Source organism: Anopheles maculipalpis, chromosome 2RL, assembly GCF_943734695.1.
Source record: "Anopheles maculipalpis chromosome 2RL, idAnoMacuDA_375_x, whole genome shotgun sequence".
Classification (NCBI taxonomy): Eukaryota; Metazoa; Arthropoda; class Insecta; order Diptera; family Culicidae; genus Anopheles; species Anopheles maculipalpis.
In genome coordinates this window covers 63,053,165-63,076,849 of record NC_064871.1, presented here as the reverse complement: position 1 = coordinate 63,076,849, position 23,685 = coordinate 63,053,165, and the positions used below count along the sequence as shown (strand labels likewise).

Here is a 23,685-nt window from a genome sequence, read left to right as displayed (position 1 = left end):
GTACAGGGTTTCGTTGTGCTGCCGCCCGAGTAGATGTCAATATAAAGGCAGCCATACGATGCTGCGCACCGTTTAGTACAATTAAGTCCGTGAGCCGAGGTGGAGAACCGTGTTCGGGTTGGAGAGAAAAATCGTTCCTTCTTCAGTGCAGATTCAGTGGTTCGATTCATTCTTAGGCAGGTGAAACTAATTTTGGCCACCAGTAACAAACACATCGATAGTGACGCGATGAGTTCGATTTTGTGGTCGGATCTGATGCCCAAAGCACTACAGCTGTTATCGCCGACGGCTTGGATAGTGATGCTGGGCGTAGTTGCTTCCGGTGTGATTTTTCACCGTCAGCGGGCGGAGATAGTGAAGCACATCAATCGCATTCCGGGACCACCGGCACTCCCATTGCTGGGCAACAGTTTGCAGTGGTTGGTTGATCGCGATGGTAAGCAAATTAGCGCCAGGTTCTATCAATGGCCAAGAACCTAAAAGTGAAGAATGTATTGATTTGCGTAGTGTTGTGAATTGTGCAAATTGTTCGGAATCCTGGTGCGTTGGAGGATTATTTACTTCGCATGTGGTAAACATGATCGGTTGAGAATCGGAACATAAACTATTTATTGTTTGTTGTTTGGTTGATGTCTCGTGTTTCGTTTAACGTCGTTTAACAGCATTTTTTTTTGTATTTGAATAATATTTACAATTTAAATGATTCTGTATTGTATTTTTACCCGGATGTTTCAAGTTTTGGTCATGTGTTGTATTCAGTAAGGTGTAAGTGCGTACAGAAGGCATACAATCTTGAAATAACTGAATCATTCTTTAACGTAAAGTAACGGACGATACATTAAGACCACCAGTTATTACATATAACTTAAAAATTAAATCATAAACCCATTTTTAAAAATAAACGACATTTTTTGTAAAATGTTAAACATTTTGAAAACAAAAAACAAAAACTTTATGATCATTGGATGAATCATTAAATCGATTCTTACTCTTGTTTTAACATTATGAAGAAAATATGATAAAAATACATAAGACCATAAATTTAGACCATTAATTAATTTCAACATTTAAATAAAAAATTCTATAGATTGGTTTGGTCTATAGTAGATTTGCTAAAAAATTCTTTACAATTTTGAACATCTCTATTTTACTTTTATCACCGCTAAAATTGGTTAGCTTTTGTTCAACACAAGCACATAGTTATAAATAAATAAATAAAATAAATAAATAAAATTGGTTAGCTCGGATATTAATATAAAGCTCTGAACATAGTTAAGCTTTGCTGGGTCTCAAAATTTACAAAAAAAATTTCAGGTCTTTAATTCTTACACAATGATTTATGAATTTATTACCAAAAACAAAACGCTGATGAACATTCTACCATATTTGGGCAAAGTTATACCTAATTATCAAAAGTAGTAGCTTAAAAATCGTACACAATCCGTCCGCTACTGTGTAAGAAATCTGCAAAATAAGGAATATTACTTTTAAAAGCCATAGTCTGATTCTGGTAAATTAAATTATAGTTTTTGAAAAGCTCGAATACAAAAGAACCTTAGAAACCTTGGAAAGCTTACAATAGCATCGTTAAAATGCCATTAACTATTCGCAGACTAATTAATCAATGTAATTTACAGAATCGTGCTTTGATTTTGCCTTTTGACGTACAAGGCGAAGAGTTTCATTTTCTTCAGGCAAAACCTGTCAACAGTCGAAATAAATCTAATTATACAGTGCAATCCACGGTACGGTTGGTCCCATATGCTAAAACACATTCCCATACGCCTAACCTCCTTCATAGCCGGAAGCGTGCCCATTAGGTGTGACTAATGATGATCGGTGCATTTCGACTGTGCCATCACATATTACGGCAATAGTGGATGCTCTCGTTATTCTTCTTCCTAATGAGTTCGTAATTAATGAGAAGTTTTCCATCACAAGCAACAGCACAGACGGAAGTGAAAATATTGTCACCTTGTTAAAAGGCACACGTCGTGAGATTAGTCAACGGACACGACTTTTCACATCGTTTTCACCCGTCGAATGTATGTGTTGGTGATTTAAGTCCACCCCCTCCCCCCGCCTCCTTCTCCCCATCACCCCCCTCCCAATATGGAAACACCCACCACGGTGGGTACAGTAAGCGCTAAGAGGCTGGCCACGATCATGATAAACCCGATCCTTCCTGCACGGTGCAATGATCTCGTAATCTCGGATTGTACGCGGTCATGGGCATTGCAGTCATCAAAGCCTTGAAAGATTGTCTAGATTGCCCGAATCGCAACTGTATTCCTGTTGTATCAATGGCCCAAGAGACGTGTGACCCCGTGTCGGTTCATTTCCTTTAACGACAAACAGTATCAAGTGTGAATTGAGTTGTTTTTTTTTTTTTTTGCTCAAAAAGTCCCACTATTAAGTGACCGGTGGGTGAAGATCATTTGTATCGCGATTCAAGCAAATTGTTTGCAAAGATTGAGACACCGCCATCGAAAAAAGGTTCCAAGGTGAAACAGGCGTACCCTCGGCCACGTTCTCCATCCACACATGTATCTTTCACTTTTGCTTCCTCCGCTACGCCCCTTTTTTTGTCGCACTCCAGTTCTTTCTCCCATTTCCAATCAGAATAATGCTCTACGGTTGGATTTTCCACCCAAAAGTTTTATGCTCACGAAGCTCTTGCCTTACAGTTACAGGAGCTGCAAAAAGGATTGTTTGGTAAATTTATGTTCCGAAAGCTTATGAAAGGGAAGGAACACTGCTGCAGGGGAAAGTGGGAGGGGGAGGTCACGATGTACATGCCAGGGGGGATGATGTCGAATATGTTTTAAACATTATTGCGGCAAGTGGCAAAGTGAAAGGATCCACGACGGTTTTTTTTTGGAAGTATGTATTTTGTTAATTCAAAGTGGATGCACAGTTGCAGACCGACAGATGCACTGCTGTTGCAGTAAGTAATCGTCTGTGAGGTGCATGACTTTCAACTGTACACATTACGGTTAATCGCAATAACTCGAATGACGAAAATTGTTGCTCCCAAAGCCTCTCAAAGGGATCGCCCATCTGAATCGCTTATTAATGGTTTTTGGTGGTAATTGTTACAGTACCTTCGGTAACTTCCGTCACGAATAATGAATAAACAAGTTTGTTGATGTGCCACAGTTTCGTAAAGTGTACCACGACCTTGACTACTCGCAGATTGTGGTATGCCGGCAAGGCCAGATGGACATTGCTTCAGACAAGCTTAGTATGGCATATATTGGGAGCGAGTCCATGTCGATGGGAGTTTAGCAATGTTGTGACTGTTAATGTGGTACGTAAGTTCGTACTAGTGTTGTAGCTTTACAGTTGAACATTTTTACAAGATGAATCCTCAGATGGCATTCAAATGACGCAGGCAGCTTACTGAAGCTTGACAAGACTAATGCGGTTGGAGATAATATGCCAGCAGTGAGGCCGAGTTAATGGAGCTCATCATTGCAGCGTGTTCTCGACGATCCATGTCCTTGCAACGATGCGTAACCGAAAAATCCTTGTGAAAAATGGAATATGTTATTATACCATCTAGGTGGTGATAACATTCTATTCCAGAACTCTCTTTGAAGGGGAAAAAGCTTTCGTAGACGTAGATGTAAGAGAGTACCTTATATTGAACGTCCATGCTGATGTAATTTAAATAGGCCTTTTCTGGTCTCTGCATTCACAACGCACAATATAGGGGTTCGGGATAATTTTGACAGTCACCTACGGAGAAAGAAAAAAAAATGTTTTATGGTAAAATTAATCATCGGAGAAATTGTTTTGTTTAAGAAATAGTAGCTTACCATGTATTTTATTCATTTTATTCAAAATATCCGCCCTCGGCTTCTATTACGGCCTCCACCCGTCTCCGGAACCGGGAACAAGCCCTGGCGACAGTTTCGCGGGGTAGGGCCACGAAAATGGACCTGAGCTCCGCCTTGGTGTTGCTGGAGGTTCTGTTAGTGTCCCGTTCCACCGCGCCCAACACGAAATAATCCATTGGATTAAGATCCGGGGAGCTGGGAGGCTTCACATTCGGCGCGGTGAAGTCGTTGAAATTGGTCGCCAACCACTTTATCGTTTTGGAGGCTGTATGGCACGGAGCGGAACCCTGCTGGAACACGTACGGTCCGCCGTTGGCCACTCTCGTTGGAATATAACCGTCCGCGTTCAGCCTCAGCCCCTGCTCGAAAAAGTGGGGCGGCATCACGTCCCCTTCCGATGACACGCAGGAAAACACCATCACCGTCTGGGGGAACTTGGTTTGCGGCACCCGTGGCACGTCCGCCGGGCAGTAAGCCAGCCACCGGTTGTTCTGGGTGTTAACCGAGTCGGCGGTTGTCGCGTCCGGCGCGGATCATCATGATGCATGTGATCCGCTTCCACAATGTACTCTTTTTTGGCATTTTTTTTATCACGGGATGTTTTCACTGCTTGTTCCGTACACTTTTAGCTGTCGAATGACGTATTGCTTGTTTTCCTATGCCAACTCCATCACGAGTTATAAACAAAAATGTAACTGTCAAAATTATCCCGAACGCCCTGTAAATTTTCTATAGGGTGGTTTGGAGGTTCAGTTTGAATTGAATTGAATATTCCTTCAAAAATTTAATACTCTCAATTTGGCTGACCATTTTGAAACAATCTGAGAAAAATCTATATTATTTCAAATAAAGAGAAAAAATCTTTCAATAATCTCATCAATGTGGATTAATATAAAACATCTTTGCAGAATTCCACCTAACATATTCAAATATAAGGAAATTGGACTGCTTTGTCAGTTCGTTGGCCATTCAAGCCACAAAACTCAAAGTTTATTCACACCAGCCGTTCCGAGCGAAGAAGTTCGATATCGCGAAACACTTTATGATCACCGGTTAAAGCCTTATCTGTACTTTACAACATGAACACCTTTATGCAGAATGGTAAAAACAATGAAGGGAGGTCAGTTTCCGGTTGCCCGACAACACGGTATGATCGTAAAGTGGGACACGGGCTGATGGCCCACTGTTCAGTGATCAGACAGAATGGACAATGTTTTGCGGAAGCGTCAGTTGTAAGTTAATCGTCTATGAGCACCAGACAATCATGCATGTCAGGTCAAACATAAAGGATATGATCAGGACCAGGGAAGGAATTTGGATGGACCTGGATAAAAGACTGCTGATTCAGGAGAATTTTTATACCTCAAACGTTGCTCAGCAATTAACGTCAACAGCGACGCCTAGAGTAGGCATTCTAAATTTAATTCATTGACTGGAAACAATGTATTCAAAAATTGATCTCTTAACCCAGAGCACAAAAGCATACGATTTTTATCAATTAACATCTTGACTTTTGACTGGTACCTTCAATTTAACTTTTGTAACTCATGTTTGTAGAGCAAACAACCTTATACAAATTCCTCATTGTTTGGAAGAAACAATAAAAGTAAATACAATTGAAAGAGTTTGCCCTTCATGCCGCAACGACTAGTAAGTCATCAAATAACTTACTAAACTTATTGATACCATGTTGTTGGAGAGTCAGTTTTCTCTACGCGGGACGGTGTGGATGAAAGCGGGTTTCAAGGACGCAACCACCACCGGATCCACTCAAGTGAAACAGACCGATCATATCAAGGATTATACCGATCTTGTTTGGATTATACCCAAACCGTAATTCTTAGAGAGAGGATTATATCCAATATCGTAATTCTTAGAGAGGGCTTGTTTGATAACTATCCTTCTGTTGCATATCTTTTGAAGATTCAGAGCAAACAGAAACACGCATTGAGTAAATTCTAGTGCCATCATCTATGGGTAAGGACAAACACCACCTTTTAAAGCTTATAATAAATTATTACAACATTAGCTTAAACTAGGTTAATATAATTTTATTGCAATTTTTTGAGTTGTAATTAAATTTTAATAATGTGATAAAGAATAAAATAAATGAATTAGGTAAATAAGAACTAATTAGAAAGATTATAGAATTTTATGATATTAACGATGATCGTAATGATAGGCCACCTCTTACCCCAAGAGTTGGCCTATTATTATCATCATAGGAGGTTGAGAAGGACGACATGATCGCGTATACATTAAATTTAGCAAATAATGCATAGAGTCAGTCAGACAGTCAACAAATTATGATCTAGTACGTGGTGAGATTTAAATTACGTTCATTGGGGTTACGTTTTTTTTGGGATAAACTACTTTTATTGGGTCAAAATGCCCTACGGTTTCCTTTGCACATAGTTTTCCCAAAAACATTATCTTGGCCCACAACTTTCCAGTGCTATCCAAGCCCTTCCTTGCCGATGCATGAATTCATAATTTCTGAAACTTTTGCATCAGTATAGCCTAGTCTAAAACGATCAATAAATGAAAGTTTGGTCGTATTATTACGATAAAAGTTGTAGCTGCTTATGTGTTTACGTATGGTCTCCATTAGTCCTAATGATTAAAAAAGTCGTAACCTAGTCAGATCGCTGTAAAGATGTTCAGTTAATGCTCATAAAACACATTTTTTAACTTAATTTATGGTTTTCAAATTACAAAAAATCCTATCATCAAAGATTGTGATGACAAGTGCAGAAAGCAAACAAAAACAAAAAAAAAACTCGAACAAAATGATACAGATACTAAACTACACGTTTAACAAATTGCACTTATTTCATGCTACGCCTGGCATACTTTACGCATCTGCGTTTAAATTTTCTTAGTGTTCGGGCATTCTTAACTTCTGTTGGCTAAGGTGATGTAGGAAATACCATTAGAATGTAGGAACATGTGAAATGTAGGCTATACATCACTAACGGAGCAACAGAAAGCAATAATCAATAATCAATAATAGGTATAAACAAGCAAAGCAATAAAAAAAACAGATTCCCAATAGTGTTTTATGTCTTCAGCAGTGCCTGACAAGGGAAACCGAAGCTTTGTCATTGCGATAGATATTTTTGAGTTTATAAATGTGATGTCGATCGAAGCCAATCAATCAATTAAATTTGTGAGACAAACCTCTATCGAAAGTCCTTAGCGAATTATACCGTAACCGTAATTTTGAAACAATTTTCGGTTTTCTTTACAGAAATGTTTAGCACGATCAACGGAGCAAGAGTGCTGTATGGACGCCGGCAAGGTTTTAACCGTGTCTGGGCCGGATTAAAACCATACGTACTGATCTCGAAGGCAACTGCCGCTGAGGTAGGATGAATTATTTCTTCGGCTTACGCTGAGCAGCCCCGTAGAACGCATTGTATGGTAAACTGTGCTGTCCCCCTTACTGGTAATAGAAAATTCTTTCCAGCACCAAGAACATTGAAAAGGGACGCGATTACGATCTGCTGAAACCGTGGATCGGGACGGGTTTGCTGACGAGCCACGCTGCAAAATGGCACCAGCGTCGTAAGATGTTAACGCCAACCTTTCACTTCAAGATACTGGCCAACTTTGTCGAGGTGTTTAACAAGCAGAGCTTCGTGCTGGTCCGACAGCTGGAGAAGCAGCTCAACAACAGTGAGGGATTCGATTGCACCATCTATGCGACGTTAACATCGCTTGACATTATCTGCGGTAAGATTCAGAATTTCATAGCTCACGTTAGCAAGCATCAAATTTAGGCAATTGGTATTAATGCTTCTTCTAAATTCACTACACAACCAGAGACGGCCATGGGTTATCCTATCCACGCACTGGAAAAGTCTGATTCCGAATACGTGAAGGCACATGAGAAGTATAACGAGCACAGTTCGACTAGCCAAACGCGTGAAGCTTTTATCGCTTATCTCGTTTCAGAATTTCCGAAATCATCCTAGAGCGCTTGCAGAAGTTCTGGTTGCGTCCGGATTTTATTTTCCAATTTACCAAAGCTTACAGCGAACATGAGCATTGTTTGAAGATACTGCACGACTTTGCCTACAGTATGATCCACAAACGACGAGAAATGTATCGACAGCGAAAGCAGGAGAAGTCTATGGAGAAATCTGGGTGCTCGGCCGAAGCAGACATCGATGATACAACGACTGGTCAGCGAAAACAGCTCGCTTTCTTGGACCTATTGCTAGAGCTCTCGGAAGATGGTCAGATACTGTCCGATGCCGATATACGCGAAGAAGTGGACACATTTATTCTGGGTGGACATGACACAACTGCCACGGCATTATCCTGGATTCTATACCTCCTAGGCACGGAACCAACCGTACAGGAGCGCGTCTTCCACGAGATAGACGGCATCATGGGCGGTGATAGGGAACGCTACCCAACAATGGCAGAGCTCAATGAGATGCGATACTTGGAGTGCTGTTTGAAGGAAAGCCTGCGACTCTTTCCCAGCATACCAATGCTATCGCGCACGCTCGCCACAAGCGTAGACATCGAGGGACACCACATTCCGAGTGGCACGAATGCCGTCATCATGCTTTACCAGCTACATCGCGATCCACAGTACTTTCCCAATCCGGAGAAATTTAATCCCGATCGCTTCTTGCCAGAAAACAGCACCGACCGTCACCCCTACTCGTACATTCCGTTCAGTGCAGGTCCGCGAAACTGCATCGGACAGAAGTTTGGTGCGCTGGAAGAGAAGGCGGTGATATCGGCGGTGGTGAGGAATTACAGAATCGAAGCGGTGCAACGTCGTGAAGATTTGGTACTGTACGGTGACTTGGTAATGCGTACCAAAGGAGGTTTAAAGATACGTATCCAAAGAAGAGTGTAGCGTGAGTAGTGTATTTTCTTAAGTGTGCAAACCATTTTTTTCCAACATATTTGTCCACATTAATCTTAATGTAAATCATGTATTGGATATGTACTAATAAAGCAATACAAAGTAAGGTTTGTGTTGAGATAAATTTCGAAAAATGTGGACTTCGGGGGTTACACCTCTCAATTTAACAGAATTTATCAGCGAAAAGTGGGGTTTGGTGTTCAATAAATCATTAAATTAAATAATGAAATGATAATGTAGCGTACACTACTTTAAGTACTTAAATCTACTCCTGGGTGTTAGAGTTGTTGAGATGACACAGACGTTCGATCATGTTGAGAACAACTGGCTATTGACTATTGAATGATTCGAATTCACTCTAAGGCACTCGTCAACTTTTGTTTTTGGTTCTTCTAAATTTGAATATATCACTAATTAAAATCCTGTTTTTTAGAGTCTGATGATAAAACAATGAACAATGATATCTGATGATCGAAATGAATAATACAAAAAAAAAATTAAGTAAATGCTGGACTGTTGTTTGAGGTGGACAATCCGTAATAGTGTAGAAGGGTAAATGACTGTATGTAATTTTGGTGCGTCCAATACCTAATCTGGAAAATATTTCAGATCTGAGATAAGTTACCACTCCCCCCCACACCTTCAAGCGTTACGTAATTTATGGACGCCCCTTAAATTGAACAAAATAACATCACACATCTTCTCATAAAAAAATCCTCTTGGATGTGAAAAAAAACCTTCTTTATATAGTGTGGAATTGCTTTTTTACTTACTTGCGTCCTAGTGTTTCGGACATCGGAATCTTCAGTTACGGCGCAATCGCAACTATTATGTATCAATATTTTTTATTTCAATATCATACTAATGTGGGGGGAGAATATTCAATAGTTGATTGACATATTCCTTCTTAAGTATGTGTGTTTTGAGTGTGAATGTGTTTTTGTATTACATTGTCGTGGGTTGTGGGTTGGCTTCAAGGAATTTGCTGTCATGAGTCATGAGTCACATGGTTTAATATTTTTTTCTGCACCTCAATGGGGTGAATCTGAGAGCGAGTTGTTGTAATGCTGTTTTGTTAGTTTTCCCTACCAGGCGACAACGCCGTGTGTTGGTTGCTTATGGAGCTTTTGTTGTGTGCTTTGGAGCTATCCGAAAGATTAATGCGAAATATACTTGATCCCTGAAAATATTACTTTTGGCATCAATTTTCAAACGGGATCAAAATGTTTACGATGATTGTTTCACTATACGAAATGCGAGAAATTGCACGTCTTTAAAATTTTCTCTCATCGCACCGCAATATAGCGTGTGTAATTTGTTTTTGTTTTTGTTTAATTTCCTGACAAACATTTACTACGACGGAATTCGCTGCAGTCCCATTTTTCACTTCCCCTAGCATTATCGTTAGAATTTGTGTCTATGAATATTTTCGTTGCTATTGCTATTCGATTTCCTCTACTGCGTTACACGTTGTTACGTTTTATATTTTAAGCGCAATGGGATCTGAAGTATGGACTCTCCGTGTACATGGGGTAAAATTGAGTACAGAATGCAATGTAATTAGTCTCATCGCGACGTAACGCATTAGGCTGTTGCTTAAGATTCGGTTTTCGGTTGTGAATGGCGCAGGCGTTTGTGAGTGACAGGTCAAATATGGGACGACGATTATTCCTAGTATGCACACCCCTTCTAGTACACTCTATCTCCCACCCGTGTTATATAAATACGTTCGATTTGGTTCGTTCGTGTTAAAATGGATGCCTATTTTCAAACAAAAAGAAATACGGGTAAAGTCTTTCTTGTTGGACATGTTTCCAAACGATATTTTATCATTTTTGCAATACGTGACTCTGATTCCATACCACATCTTAATGAGTGTCTAATTTACTGCTTAACTGTTTCAGTATGCATTTGGCCTTATTGATGTGCGCGGATACTAGTTTCTGCTTTTATGCTTTGTGTTGTTTAGTTGTTTTTCCCTTTTGTAATAACAAACCCTCATTTTATGTTTCCTAGACTAACTCAGAAGATGGTTTTTAGTTTCCTCTCTGCTCGGCTTCGGATTTCTCGGGCTGGATCTGGCTCATCCGAGTTGATAAGCGTGAATCAATGACACGAGAATAAGATAAAGGGAGAGCGAGAGCATCTACATCAAAATGCGTGACGGTGAAGCATGTGCATTGCCATATCGAACATAATATGATGAGATTTGTCTCATTAATAATTATTTTCCATCGTATTCGTCTTTCTGCGATTTTCTGTAAATGCTCATCATACGTATGTATGTGTAGTGTTGCCAGTAGGCAAAAGTTCGAAAATACAGTCACACGCTCAAACACGATATGGTGGTGCTTCTCTGCTTGTGTGTTAACTTTTTTTATCTACGATCATGCCACATTACTATTTCGATGACTGCAAATCAGCCGTATTACCACCTGTAGACAAATTTAGTTCTTACATTATTTCTATTTACCCTAGCTTATCATCTCTGACCGTGTAATCTGCACTCTACAAGTATTTCTTAATATCAGCTATACCTCTCAGCTTTTATATACCGTTGTTACGATTCATTAAAACAGGTTTGTTATATGAATTTCAGAAATGCTTGCACCAAACAAAAACCTAAATACCAAATGCGGAATATAATCTTCTGAGATTTAAAAATAAGAGTTTGTCAATTGTTGTACATGTGACAAAAAGTATTCCCATTTAATGTTTAATTACTCTTACTTCTTCCTCTTATTCTTCTTCAACTATCACAAGGAGACAAAATGTCTTTGGATTGTGATATAAAATGGTGAATAAAATGTCTCTCGCTAACCGTTTCCTCAAATGGATTCTCTCACACAAGAACCGATTACCGCCGACCAATGGACTCACACACACGCTTATAATGAAATGACTGGGTTTTTCTAAACGTTTAATTTAACATACTGCAGAGCTTAAAGGAAAGAAAACAAAACAGCGCACGCCCTTGGTATGATTTGTAAATCGTGGCTCAAAAAACGTGCGGCAATATGTACATATATGCGTCTATGTGTTTTAATCGGCGTCGTTCACCGTTCATGCTAAGCAGCCACTGTGCTCTGAACGACCGTCTAGCTGCATGGTCTTGACTTTGTTAATTAATGTAATTAATGAGTGCGTTAGACAGTCGACACTTAAAAAACTACACTCGAAAGTGCTAACAAATATTTTTTCGAACAGAACCGTGTGGAATTTTCCATATGCTGTTCGTTTAAAAAAAAAGTACAAGCAAACAATATGATTTTGATTGATTACTTCGCATTAAATTAGAATTGATTCAAACACAAAAACTAATCTCAACGTCATTCCTTAAAAACGATCCTTATGGAAGGAAAGAAAAGAATGAGCTAAAAGAAATTTTTGACCTATTTTTACCATTTAAAAGTTCCCTAATTCCGATAGTGCTGATGATGCTGGTGCGACTAATGTGAAGTAAACTTATGTTGCTTTTTACATTTGCATAAATATACGACCGATGATTACCTGACAACGTTCGGTTTTCTTCACCCTGGGGACTCAGCCAAAGGTGTTGCTTTGTTTACTGACTATTCATGCGATTGACCTTCGGAACAGCCCCAACGATACGGACCCGCTTACAATTTGGATTGTGGCCACCGAGCACCAGTGCTCCACTTGCAGCATGCTGATGATGATGATGAACATGCTGATGCTGATGGTGCTGATGCGTATGCTGGTGAGAATGGTGTCCTTGCACGCTAATGCTAACACCACCGGAACTCGTCGATACCGGTACACTATGGCTTACGGTGGAATCGCTAAACTCAGGTGGAGGTGCTAACACTACCATACCACTACCTTCCACTAACTGTGCCGCATTATCACCACCCGAAGTTTGCAGTGTATGTGACCAAGAGTCAGCTTCGTCGGAATCGGCGGCCTCTAATGGTGGCGGTAGAGTTGCCAACGTGACTGCATGTCGTTGCTGTAGATTTTGTTGATTTGCCTTGGCCCGGTTTGCTGCTATTGTGGCCGCTTGTTTCCTTGTGAGGGAATTATGCCGTTGAAAGCCTGTCGCCGGTGGACTGGGACTATCGTTGCCGTCTGGATCACCGTCCTCATTGTCGTCTCCGTCACTTCTTCGTTCCGGGAGACTGTTGCTCGGTTTCAACTTTGTGTTCACCACTGTGGACCCTAGCTGTAATGTCACCTTCTTTGGTTCATTTAAACCAGACGCCCCTGTGCTCACATTTGTTTTTAAAGCAGTTACACCAACCACCTGTTTCGGGAAGGATGGTTTTGGCTGCTGCTTCAAGGTATCGTTACAGGTGATCGTTACTTCTTGATCGCTGCTCACACCGGACGACGAATTGTCACCTTCCTCGTGCGGTCCGCCGGATGCACCGTGATCGGCTCCTGGGTGAAGTTGCTGACTGTTCTGCTGTCGCAAGAAATCGTTCGGGTAGGATTTGGAAGATTTTAGCTTCGTGCGTATTTTCTGTATCTCTTCCACCGAAAATGAATGAGGCATTGAGCTGGAGCCAGTCGAGCTACCACTGCAAAGAGAGAGAGAGAGAGAGAGAGAGAGAGAGAGAGAGAGAGAGAGAGAAACGTTTAGACTAATGTTCGTGCTCTAGAAAATAAAAAGAAAAGAATCTAACGGTAACAACACTTTTTAATGTAAAGTTTCAAGATTTGAGTCAGTGAGTCGTAAATATTCGCCGATGAAACCATCAAAGCTAGTATCATCTTTCGAGTGACGTTCATTCTGATTTCAAACATTTGGCCTTTTTTATCTGAACGAATTGCAAATTTCAACGGTTTTTTAAACTAAAGAATTAAATCGGCAAATAAACCCTAATCCGCGTCAAATTTTAAAATCCGCGTATCTCTGTCAAGAGTACCGCGTTAGTCGAATAATGACTGAACTTACGAATAGCGTAAGTTTTCAAGCAGTAAATTGAAAGTATCAATGAGCTTAAGTAAATCCCCGATTCGATCCTGCCTTTAATGCAGAGAATTGGGAGATAAAGTTAATATACTTCTTACACGTAGAGGCGGCCCGGTGCTGTAACCAACTACTAACCAACTACGTGGTATCGGCGGTCTAGTAAGCCATTTCGATGGCCGGCATGACCTTAGTTAGGGGTCGTTAAGTCAAGAAGTATGTGCCAAGTTAAGCATTTTGCCGTCATAATTTAAAAACTTTAACAATAATGATTTTCTTTTAGCTTAAAATTTTCTGTCGCATCAACCATATGGTTGATGCATCTCAACGAGAGAACTATATGAAGCAGTTCCTCAAATGATCAATAAACAAAATAAAGGTAGCTACCAGAAACCAGCGCAATAAACATATGAAATAGTTCTGGCATTAAAATTTACGGAAATCCTACCAAAACCTCAGATCACCAGAATGTACTGGGTCTATCCCTTGCCATTATTTGTTGAAATTTACCTTGTGTTACTGTTGCCACTTGTTTCGGCTGCCATTCCCGGGTTCTGCGTAGTTTTCAAATCACCGTTTGCTTTCATATGCGTTCGCACTAAACGCACGGAATTATCTTCATCCGGATCGGATTCACTCAAGCTGTAATCAGGTTCCGGAAGTGGGGGAGCATTGTTAGGTGGGGATTTATACAGTGCTTGAGGTTGGGCCACTTGTTGCTGCGTTTCGGCGGAACCTGGACGTCCAGGTTGTGCATACTGATTCGATGATGCACTATTGCTAGCTATTGCGTTGCCATTGCCACTGCCTGTTATCGTTACCGTTGTTACGTTATTAACGCTACCAGTCACATTGCTAGAATTTATGCTGATCGTCGAACTGCTATTTGACCGCAGGGAAGCCGTTTTGCAGAGCTGTAAAGTACAAATAGATGGATTGACGTGAATAACAAATATAAGCCAATGCGAACAGACTTTCATTCCGTCGCCTTAACGTTACCTCAACATTAGAGGAGTTCATGATGCTTCCGTTGCTACCACAAGAGGAGGCACCGTTGCTGGCTGTTGGCCCACTAGCCGTCGTTGCGCCCGTGAGAGATGGTGCCGGACTAGCCCCGGCCACGTTCACTGTGCGATATCCAACGTTGCGAATGTCCTGCGGAGAAGCGTACAATTTCGCGTTCGAAGCAGGCTTGAAACTGGACATAACTTCTGCCTCCTGTACTTGTGATTGAACTTTGGCTTTCTGGGCTATGTGTTTGCGCAAGGCGGTAAGACACTCGTACTCGGAGCCTCGCGAAACATCCACCTTGACAACCTGCCCGACGGGTGGCGGCGGTGGCGGATGGTTTGGCGGGGGAAGGTTCAGTCTTTGCAGGGACATATGTAGACTATGCATATCGTCCTGAGATCGGTGTCCCTTATGACCAACGGTGTTATACCACCCGTTAGCGTTGATTGCCAACTGCGATCCGGTACCGCTGGATCCGCTGCCATACAGCAGCGACGACGAAGTTCCGCCATGCTGGTTGGACGATGACATAGAAGCTAGATCAGGCGTACTGTGGAATGTGCGCTTCAGATCCGAACCGATTTGTGGTATCGGTATCGGTCGCCCCTTCAGCGTACCCATTCCTGCTTTGGATGACTTTTTGCGCTTCATTTCAGCGACGCTCGCATACACGAGCGGTCCCTTCTGCGGTGAAATCGGTGGTGTACCAGCACCACTATCGAATCCGGTCGATTGGAACCTTGAGCTGGACATGAGCATAGAGCACCGGTTTGCGTCCGCCCCTTGTTGGCGTTGGAACAATTCCTCTAATTCAGCCGCCGTTATTCGACTGGATGTTGGTCGTGATTTGATGCTAGCTGTACGCGGTTGAACGGGCGTTCCGGGTCCGGTCTGAGTGGGGGTCCCGATTGCCGAATGACACTGTTGCGCTTGCAGCAGCTGTGTCTGTACCTGGTGAATCGATTCCGCGGAGGTCGATTTTGTCGTATTCAGCAGATCATCGTCTTCTACGCCTTTTTCACCACCACCCTCCAGTCCCGCTACCATTGACTTTGCCCGTGCTCGACCTACGCTGAGGGTAGTCTTTGGATCGCGGCGTGGTGGCATCGGTGCGGGTTGCTTACAGTTGCTTCCCGGCACTCCACCATTCATGCGCCGTGGCAACGTCGAACATTGTCGGGACGAGATCGGCGTGCTCATTCCCGATCCGGACGAATGTTGACTTCCAATCTCGGACGATTCAAGCATCATTGAGTTGATAAGGTTTTGCGAAAGCGTTACCACTGTCATTGATACCAGCGAACCTGAGTTACGTATCAAATCGACCACATGTTCATGCGACGCACAGGTAACATCTTCGCTGTTTATCTGCAAAGTAGAAACACATTTAAACAATAGGTTAATTTGAAACTAACATTTCTCAAAAAGACAAAAAAAAACTTACGGCTAGCAAAAAGTCTCCCGGTTTTAATCCAGCCATGTCCGCCACACCTCCAGGATCCACATCATCCAAATATTGCAACGCAGGACACCGGGGCGATGGTTTGAGCTGCATCAACGGGGAAGAAGCTTTAGCTCCGCGGAGAATAAATCCGAAACCACGCTTAGCACGATGCAGTACCACCGTTCGTGGCTCTCCAATAATTCTGAAACGCAATTGTTAGTGTTAATTATTTTAATAAACTGCCAAATGTATGCATTTATTCTCCACACTCACGATTTCTTCATCCTCGGTGCTGTTTGGCTGCTATATTGTTGCTGAGGGTGCTGCTGTTGCTGGTCTAGGGAAGATGGCTGTTGCTGTTGTTGTTGCTGCTGGTGGTGCTGCTGTTGCTGCTGCAATTGCTGCTGTAGATCATGGCTGACTATTTCATTGCTACTCGTATTTATCAGATAATGATGGTGAGGTGTCGAGGTGGAAACATTTATAATACTCTTCTGACGGAACTGCACCTCTTGCACACAACTGGCCGGAAAGAAACCCGTCTTATTTGTACCACGTACAAACCCTTCCAGTAGACCACAGTCGGTCGATCCAACCACCTCTATTACATCGCCCGGTTGTATGTGAATGTGTCCCGAAAGTCCCGTATCGTAACCTTCCATGCAGACGACTGTTGTGCTTGGATGACCAATTGAACAGGCAGCGCTGTCTGAATTCGTTCCCACGCCGGACGAGTCGCTGATGATATCACTTGTGTCACCGAGACTTTTATCTGTAGATAAAAGAAATATTTGATGAATACGACATTGAAAGGATACAACAAACATAGCGCAATTTATTGAAGGTATGATTAGACACCAGATTTTACTTTTTCAATTCTTTAACATTACAAAATGTAACAAACAAATCTGGTAGCAAGATTTTGACTGTGTGCCTAGTTGGAGTATTCGTAGAATGTTGTTGGAGTTGAGTGATAATGACAAAATAGTATGAAAAATTCAATGAACAATTCAAAACCTTTTCGAGAATAAATTCCCAAAATTATTCGTTTATTGTTAACAGGCAAAAACAGGCATTTAGAAATAGAGAGAGAGAGAGAGATTCAAAAGGTTATTTGAAAGGCAAACAAAGTTCAAATAGATGTAACTAATTATGCTAAATGTGTTGTTAAAAATATGCTATAAATATATAAGTCCATCTAAAAAAAACACTTCATGCAACATCAACAAACATTGATAGAAATGATGACATATAAAGAATAGAGTAACGCACGTGCGTTACTAATACGACTTTAACATTTAAAGTCATTTCCCTGTCCAAGAGCACACAACTATTGAAAGACGTACGTTAGCACGAAGTGAAGATGCTACCTCACCTGCCACCAAGCCCATACCAACCAGTCGTCCACACGAAAAGCAGTTACTCTATTTTGCCACAAATCTTCACGAATAAAAAAAAACAACTGAAGCCTTTGCCCTTTCTCATATAGCATCGATAATCGATAAAGGTTTGAAGAGTTGTACAACGAACCTGATTAAAACTAAAGTGTTACCTGTTACTATGCTGATGTCATCTTCATGGCTTCGGTGGCTGGAACCTTCCGACAGGCTGGAACTAGCGGAACTAAACGGATGCTCGGACGGGCAGGGGGACGGTGGTCCACCATATATGCGGGATAGAGTCGATCCCCAGCCTAACCCAGAACGACGCCTAGGATTGTACCGTGGTGGTCCACGGAATGGGACTGCGAGTAGAAGTGAATTGATAGGATTTTCGTTTGACCAATGCATCGAATATTAAACGCACTGGTTTCTTATGCTGCTCGTAAACACTAAATTCATAGATTGCAGCTTCAACATTACCACCATCATGATTGTTTTGGGGAAGTGACTTTATTCCTTCACGCGTTTGCCGAAATGCACCAAAAACGATTATTTATAGTTCATATTGCAATGAAGGTGGACAAGCATTAAATATTGGATATACTTCCTTACTACAGACAACCTAAATCGCTTTATATTATACAATTACAGCGGTGCCATAAAGTGATCTTGAACATTGAAAACTTAATGGCAAGGTTATGATTGAATGAAAAATGAGTACCATTTTGATTATCAGCTGCCAATACTACGTGAATACGGTTCTATATAGTTTTGGCTTTAAAAAGTTATTGAAATTTTCTAAAATGGGCATCAAAACGATCATCGACAATAATTATTTATGAAATAACTGAAACTGTTTCAGCTGATGAATGAATGGAGTAAAATTCAATACTTTTGATACTGTAAAAAATGAAGTGGATCTGCTACGAATTAAATAGGTTCAATATTCTCATGAGTGCCATACGAGACGTACACTATCTTATCATATGTAAAAAGATCGTAAACCGGACTGCGAACAGATACTTGAAGCATGGTGCCATTATCTACAACACTTTAACTTTTATGAATGAAACAATACTATTTTTAGATCGAAGATTTACGATCTTCGTTTTTTCACAAGTTTATAATTGCTTCTGACCTGTCATCTGACTTATTAACTGTTGTATTCATTAGAGCTGTTTTCTACTATACGAGAAACGGCTAATGAGCTTACGAGACATAAACATAGAAAAGGGTTAACAAGTTAGAAACATTCTTTCCATTTCATTTGTCTGTAACTTAACCAACCAATCAAACGAGACACTACAATTTGCAATAGCTGCTGAAGTACCTTCATGAAAAACAAGAAACTACTAATACATCAATTACTTCTCAAAATTGAAAGCGACATTACTGTCAGCTCCAACACGTAAACGTTTCTTTTTGAAAAACGAGCCACTATCACTTTTACTATCACAAAATATTCACAAAACACATTATGGGAATATTTGTTAACTGTTTAACTTTAAAGAAAACGAACTCTAAAGTACTGTAGTTGTAATGCCCATTTTAATATGATTGCTTTCTTATCCATATTTACGAGATCCCTTATCTAGAGATTGGATCATTAAAGAGGGAAACTATCATCACCTGGTTGAACAACATTTGAGCACCATTTTTCAACAACATTTCGTATGTTTACCTTAAATTTTAAAAGTCCAACGAGATAACCTATCGTTTAAAAAAAACTCACAATGTTAACACTATGTGAATATTATAAACACACTAGAACATCAACAAGAACGGCTATAGGAAATAAAATACACGTAACAATGAACGGGAATGGTATAAGTGCGTAATGTCTTTTTATACTATTGTAGACCATTGCTTTCCTAAACATGAAACTAGTAACGCTTGCAAGCTAAACAAGAAAACAAGAGAACAGCAAGCTAAGTCATGATTATGAAAAGAAGACACGATGCAATTTAAACAACAATCAACTCGTTCATAGATCGATGATTGTGATGGTGGTGAACATATTTGAAAATAGTACATAGATATTCCGGAACCAAAAAACCAAACAAGATGATTTGAATTTAGAAAGTAGAAATAATAGTAAATTAATATTAATCCATCGTATTACATTTACGAAAATTTTATTGAAAATAACTCAAAAAATTTCATTATTTGACTTTTGTTTGTTCCTTCAATTAGTAGCAAACGAAATTATCAAACGAGAAACCTTTTTCTATATATTTTTGTTTGGAGATTGAAAAACATCTCGTTTCTGTAAATTGAATATCTTGAAGTGAAAAGAGATCCGATTTGTCATTCGCACTGATTGAAATAAGGTAAAAGCAAAATTTAAACCCAAAGCAACAATCATGATGATGCAATATGGTGATGCTGATGATGAAAATGATGATGATGATGATGATGATAGTAAAAGTAAAAGAGCGAATAGGAGTTCGAGCAGAACAAGAAACAGGTACTATAAAAATTACTAAATAAATAGAACAAGTTGTGTGGAAAATACAACTTTATCTGATTAAACAAAATAAACAAAATAACTTGCACTGATTAGCAGAGACTTTAGTGCGCAATGTGCTCTACAAGAAAACTTCAGAATTGAAGAAAGCATATGCTAACAGATGTATTTTACAGCGAAATACATGCGTTTGACATTTACTGGATGAAATGTTCTGGGGTGTAAGTTGGAAAATTTGGTTTTCCGTTATTTTGGTGTCGTTTGTATGTTTATTTTTATTTAACACTTATGACAAAGATATACTTTTTCATACAACGGTTCGCATAGTTCAACTCACTGTGCCACTTACCAATATCCTCGTTTTTATAATTTTGAATCATTTCAGCCAACTCGAGATTACCAGCAATAACGGCGACCTGAGAAATTTTCCAGGATAAAACATAGAACAAAGTGTTATTTAGTAGGCTGTCACAAAATCATTAAATGGTATATATGTCACAAAAAAAAAATCTTTTTAAAAAAAGTAACAAATTAAATAATCATAAAGAAAACTAAATATTATAAAAGACTAGCTAATCACTAAACCAAATCATATAATATGTACAAAAAACAAACAATTGTGCTTCTACCAATGTATTTTATGCGTTAGAAAAATAATGTAATCCTGCCTCAAATCAATAAAACAAAAATGTTATAAGAAAATAAAACATAAATAACTACAACATTTTAATACTTGACAAAAACACTACTAATACTTTAACGAAAACTAAAGGGATATATAATTTTGATAAAAGTTTCAAATAAAAGTTTAACGTGTATTCCAAATTGAGTACAGTTTTCCCAAGTCATAAAATAAAATGTCCACTTATTTAAAACAATGTTCTTGATAGAAACAATTGAAGCAATTTAGAACTTTCGTTATTATCTTCAACAGTACATTATTTCAAACATGTAGACGCTTGTGTTATCAACTGAAAAACATTGCAAATTGTACTGCTGTTTATTGTACGAATCGGTGTGACCAGAAAGATTGCATTTATTACAAACTCGACACTACATTTACTATAAACTCTATAAAGAAATAATAAGGAAAAATCTAATTTATTGATAAAAAGTAATAGTATACCTGGTACGGTGTCTGGTTGGCATAGTTTAGTGCGCCTCTGTTGGCACCACGAAAGAGTAGCATTCTAGCGCAAGCCTCCTGATTGTTAACAGCGCAAACATGCAGCGGCGTATTGCCGGAAGCGTTTTGACCATCCATATCCGCACCGTAGAACAATAAATGCTCTAAATGATGAACTAACCCGTTCCGACAAGCCTACTCTCACGCATACGCACATCACACACGCCATAGTCATTAAAAAAAGGTAAGTGGTAAAGGTCACGGTGTTGTGCAAAAAGATATTCCGAAGGACAAGTATTGTCATCCCAATTAGGGTAAGGACCAGAGTAGGAGAAAGTGTGATGTGGGTGTATGATCGTGTTGTTTATATCATATGGTAATGTAACGTAGGTGAAGAGTCAAAATAGTGTTTGAAGTTATAGTGTAGAGTGTATTGTAAAATTAGAGAGCGGCATTGTTTATTTAAAACATTAGAGAAATTTAAGATATAGGAAAGAGAAAGAAAAAAGAATAACAAAGAGTATCATTAGATAAATGAACGGTAATATTGTGAGAGAATCCAAAACAATGAAAATCTTAGGGTAATTTTGTTTCTTTACGATATCTGTCGTTTACGTTCCCTTGTGGAAAGCGACACATTACACATTAGAAGTTTGTATCGAGGACTCATATGTTTTTAAGAAGGAACTAAAACTCGTTCGTTTTACTTTACATACCCTTAAACTTAATTTTGTTACTTCATGTAAAATTTGAATTCAATGCAATAAAAGAAATATCTTGCTGGTGTGGCTATTCTCCATGAAGTCTGATATTTCAATACAGAAATATCGCGAATAAGGAACGATTTTCTTATGACAACATGTAAAATAAATAAATTCATAAGACGCTTGTTTGGGTTCCTCTTCTCAATGTTTTATCAAGAATCCTTTAGACCCAATCACCAGCAAATCAATGAAATTAAAATAATTAAAAAAACAACACTAATACAAATTACAGACCCCGAACTACAATAGAATGCTACCATCTTCCGTCTGTAATGATAGCATTTGCTCGGATGGAAGTATTTAATATATTGTTCATGTCGCATAAACGATTAGCATACCTGATGCACTTCCTGCCAGCCTTGACTGTCCTGTATGCCTAGTGTGGCATGATCGTGTAAGAGTACTTCACTGATTTTGGGATCTGTTCTCCGTGTTACAGACAAGTATACCGGCGTTAGGCCCTTCGTATCACGATAATTTGGCGATGCTCCCAGTTCCAAAAGTGTGCTAAAATGAAGCAAATATCCATTATTATATTATGTTGCTAGAGTGTTAAAACATACATATTTTACTCCATTAAATGAGTTTGGATTCCATTTCGAATAGCTCACTTCAGCTGAGTTGCTCTTTTCTTTCATCAAGATTTGTACCATTTTATTGTAGTGGACAATACTGCTAATTTCAAACACGATTTCAGTTCTTACCTTACTGCTTCCAGACTGTCGCGTTCAACGGCTCGATGTAGTGCGGTGGCACCGTCCCGGGTCCGATAGTCGAGCAGGGCTCCACCGTTTACGAGCGCGATTAACAGCTTGTTGGGTTTTTTCGAACCGGTAGCAATGGTAAGCGGCGTTTCGCCCGTTTCCTGACAGTGGAAGTTCGGATCCAACCCTTTGGCACACATCTTGGCGATTTTTTCCACCTGGCCGCTGTTTATACACTCAATGAAGCGCCGCAAATTGGCCCGAGTGTGCAACGCTTTCAGTTGACGTTCGTCTAGATTGAGCATCTTATAGACACGTCGTTTATATTTTAGCTAGAAATAGGTCAGAGGATAATAGTGAGCAACATTTAATATGTATGGATGAAGTTAATAGATTGCTAATATCATGCGTACACTAATTGACATTTTATTATAGTTTTTTGACAGTTACACTTGTGGTTAATTTGACTCGTCACACTAAATACTTGTTTTATAAAATTTTCTAGTTCAACAAAAACTTTGACTAGCAGGTTGCAATGTTCATTTCCTGATGATCTCTACTTTGTTAAGATAAAGGGTGAACACTCGATAAATATTTCAAACTAGACACCAGACATTTGGCTGTTGTACTAACATATGCTTCCCACCTTCTATACAAACAATCTACACGAATATGCAAGACACGAAGAAAGTGCAGCAAACGAATGGTTTAAGAGAAAACTGGAACGACTATCTTTATCTAACATGCACAAACAATAAATTAGATGTTTCACATGCAAGCGGAGTTGCATTGGCCGCGACAAAATTGAATGAACGCAATGTACGAATGGTCGATTATTTGACGAGATGCGTGCGAGCATATGTAAATTACGGTTATTGACTCGCGTCGCGTTTGTTTCGAGCTCACTGAACTGCGTCTCCAAGATCTGGTGGAGCATAGAATTGTGCCCGAATTAATGCACGCGCTTACTGTGCTCGTCCCCTCCATCTTAGAGAAATTTTATTGAAAACAATGAACTCCCGTTCCGTAACTGACCATCTATGTGATCATCCATTGTTAGCGTCCCTAAACGTGAACGATAAGTTGGAAAGCATTTGTATGCGCTTGTAACTTGTAGGTTGGCT

The 23,685-nt window shown here is 39.8% G+C and overlaps 5 protein-coding genes across 5 annotated transcripts in view; 3 read left to right on the top strand and 2 right to left on the bottom strand.

Moving 5' to 3' along the window:
* The window catches only part of LOC126568793 (trimethylguanosine synthase), a 151,299-nt gene extending 143,140 nt beyond the window's left edge, over window positions 1–8,159 (bottom strand). The window contains exon 1 of the mRNA XM_050225424.1: window positions 8,149–8,159. The gene's annotated coding sequence lies outside the window, so the exon portion shown is untranslated. The remainder of the gene's footprint in view (window positions 1–8,148) is intronic.
* Window positions 1–23,685, top strand: part of LOC126556025 (polyserase-2-like) — a 555,659-nt gene that overhangs the window by 5,848 nt on the left and 526,126 nt on the right. The gene's annotated exons all lie outside the window — the stretch shown is intronic.
* LOC126556328 (glutathione S-transferase) overlaps window positions 1–23,685 on the top strand; it is a 327,848-nt gene that overhangs the window by 136,442 nt on the left and 167,721 nt on the right. The window lies entirely within an intron of this gene.
* Window positions 229–8,721, top strand: LOC126556073 (cytochrome P450 4c3-like). The gene is made up of 5 exons (XM_050211270.1): window positions 229–436; window positions 7,093–7,208; window positions 7,298–7,577; window positions 7,668–7,737; window positions 7,800–8,721. Exons 1-5 carry the CDS (start codon window positions 229–231, stop codon window positions 8,719–8,721), a joined length of 1,596 nt encoding a protein of 531 aa, XP_050067227.1.
* The window catches only part of LOC126567348 (uncharacterized), a 34,862-nt gene continuing 23,472 nt past the window's right edge, over window positions 12,296–23,685 (bottom strand). Inside the window, exons 3-12 of the mRNA XM_050223576.1 lie at window positions 22,562–22,893; window positions 22,196–22,364; window positions 21,094–21,288; window positions 20,317–20,383; window positions 17,671–17,862; window positions 16,392–16,890; window positions 16,119–16,320; window positions 14,663–16,042; window positions 14,174–14,577; window positions 12,296–13,271 (exon numbers count right to left, since the gene is read on the bottom strand). Coding sequence (XP_050079533.1) covers window positions 12,296–13,271; window positions 14,174–14,577; window positions 14,663–16,042; window positions 16,119–16,320; window positions 16,392–16,890; window positions 17,671–17,862; window positions 20,317–20,383; window positions 21,094–21,288; window positions 22,196–22,364; window positions 22,562–22,893 — 4,416 coding nt within the window. The remainder of the gene's footprint in view (window positions 13,272–14,173; window positions 14,578–14,662; window positions 16,043–16,118; window positions 16,321–16,391; window positions 16,891–17,670; window positions 17,863–20,316; window positions 20,384–21,093; window positions 21,289–22,195; window positions 22,365–22,561; window positions 22,894–23,685) is intronic.

Coding starts and splice junctions, on each gene's coding strand:
- LOC126556073 (XM_050211270.1), top strand. CDS start 229: ATGAGTTCGATTTTGTGGTCGGATCTGATGCCCAAAGCACTACAGCTG. Junction 437..7,092: donor GTGGTTGGTTGATCGCGATG/GTAAGCAAATTA, acceptor TTTTCTTTACAG/AAATGTTTAGCACGATCAAC. Junction 7,738..7,799: donor TACGTGAAGGCACATGAGAA/GTATAACGAGCA, acceptor ATCTCGTTTCAG/AATTTCCGAAATCATCCTAG.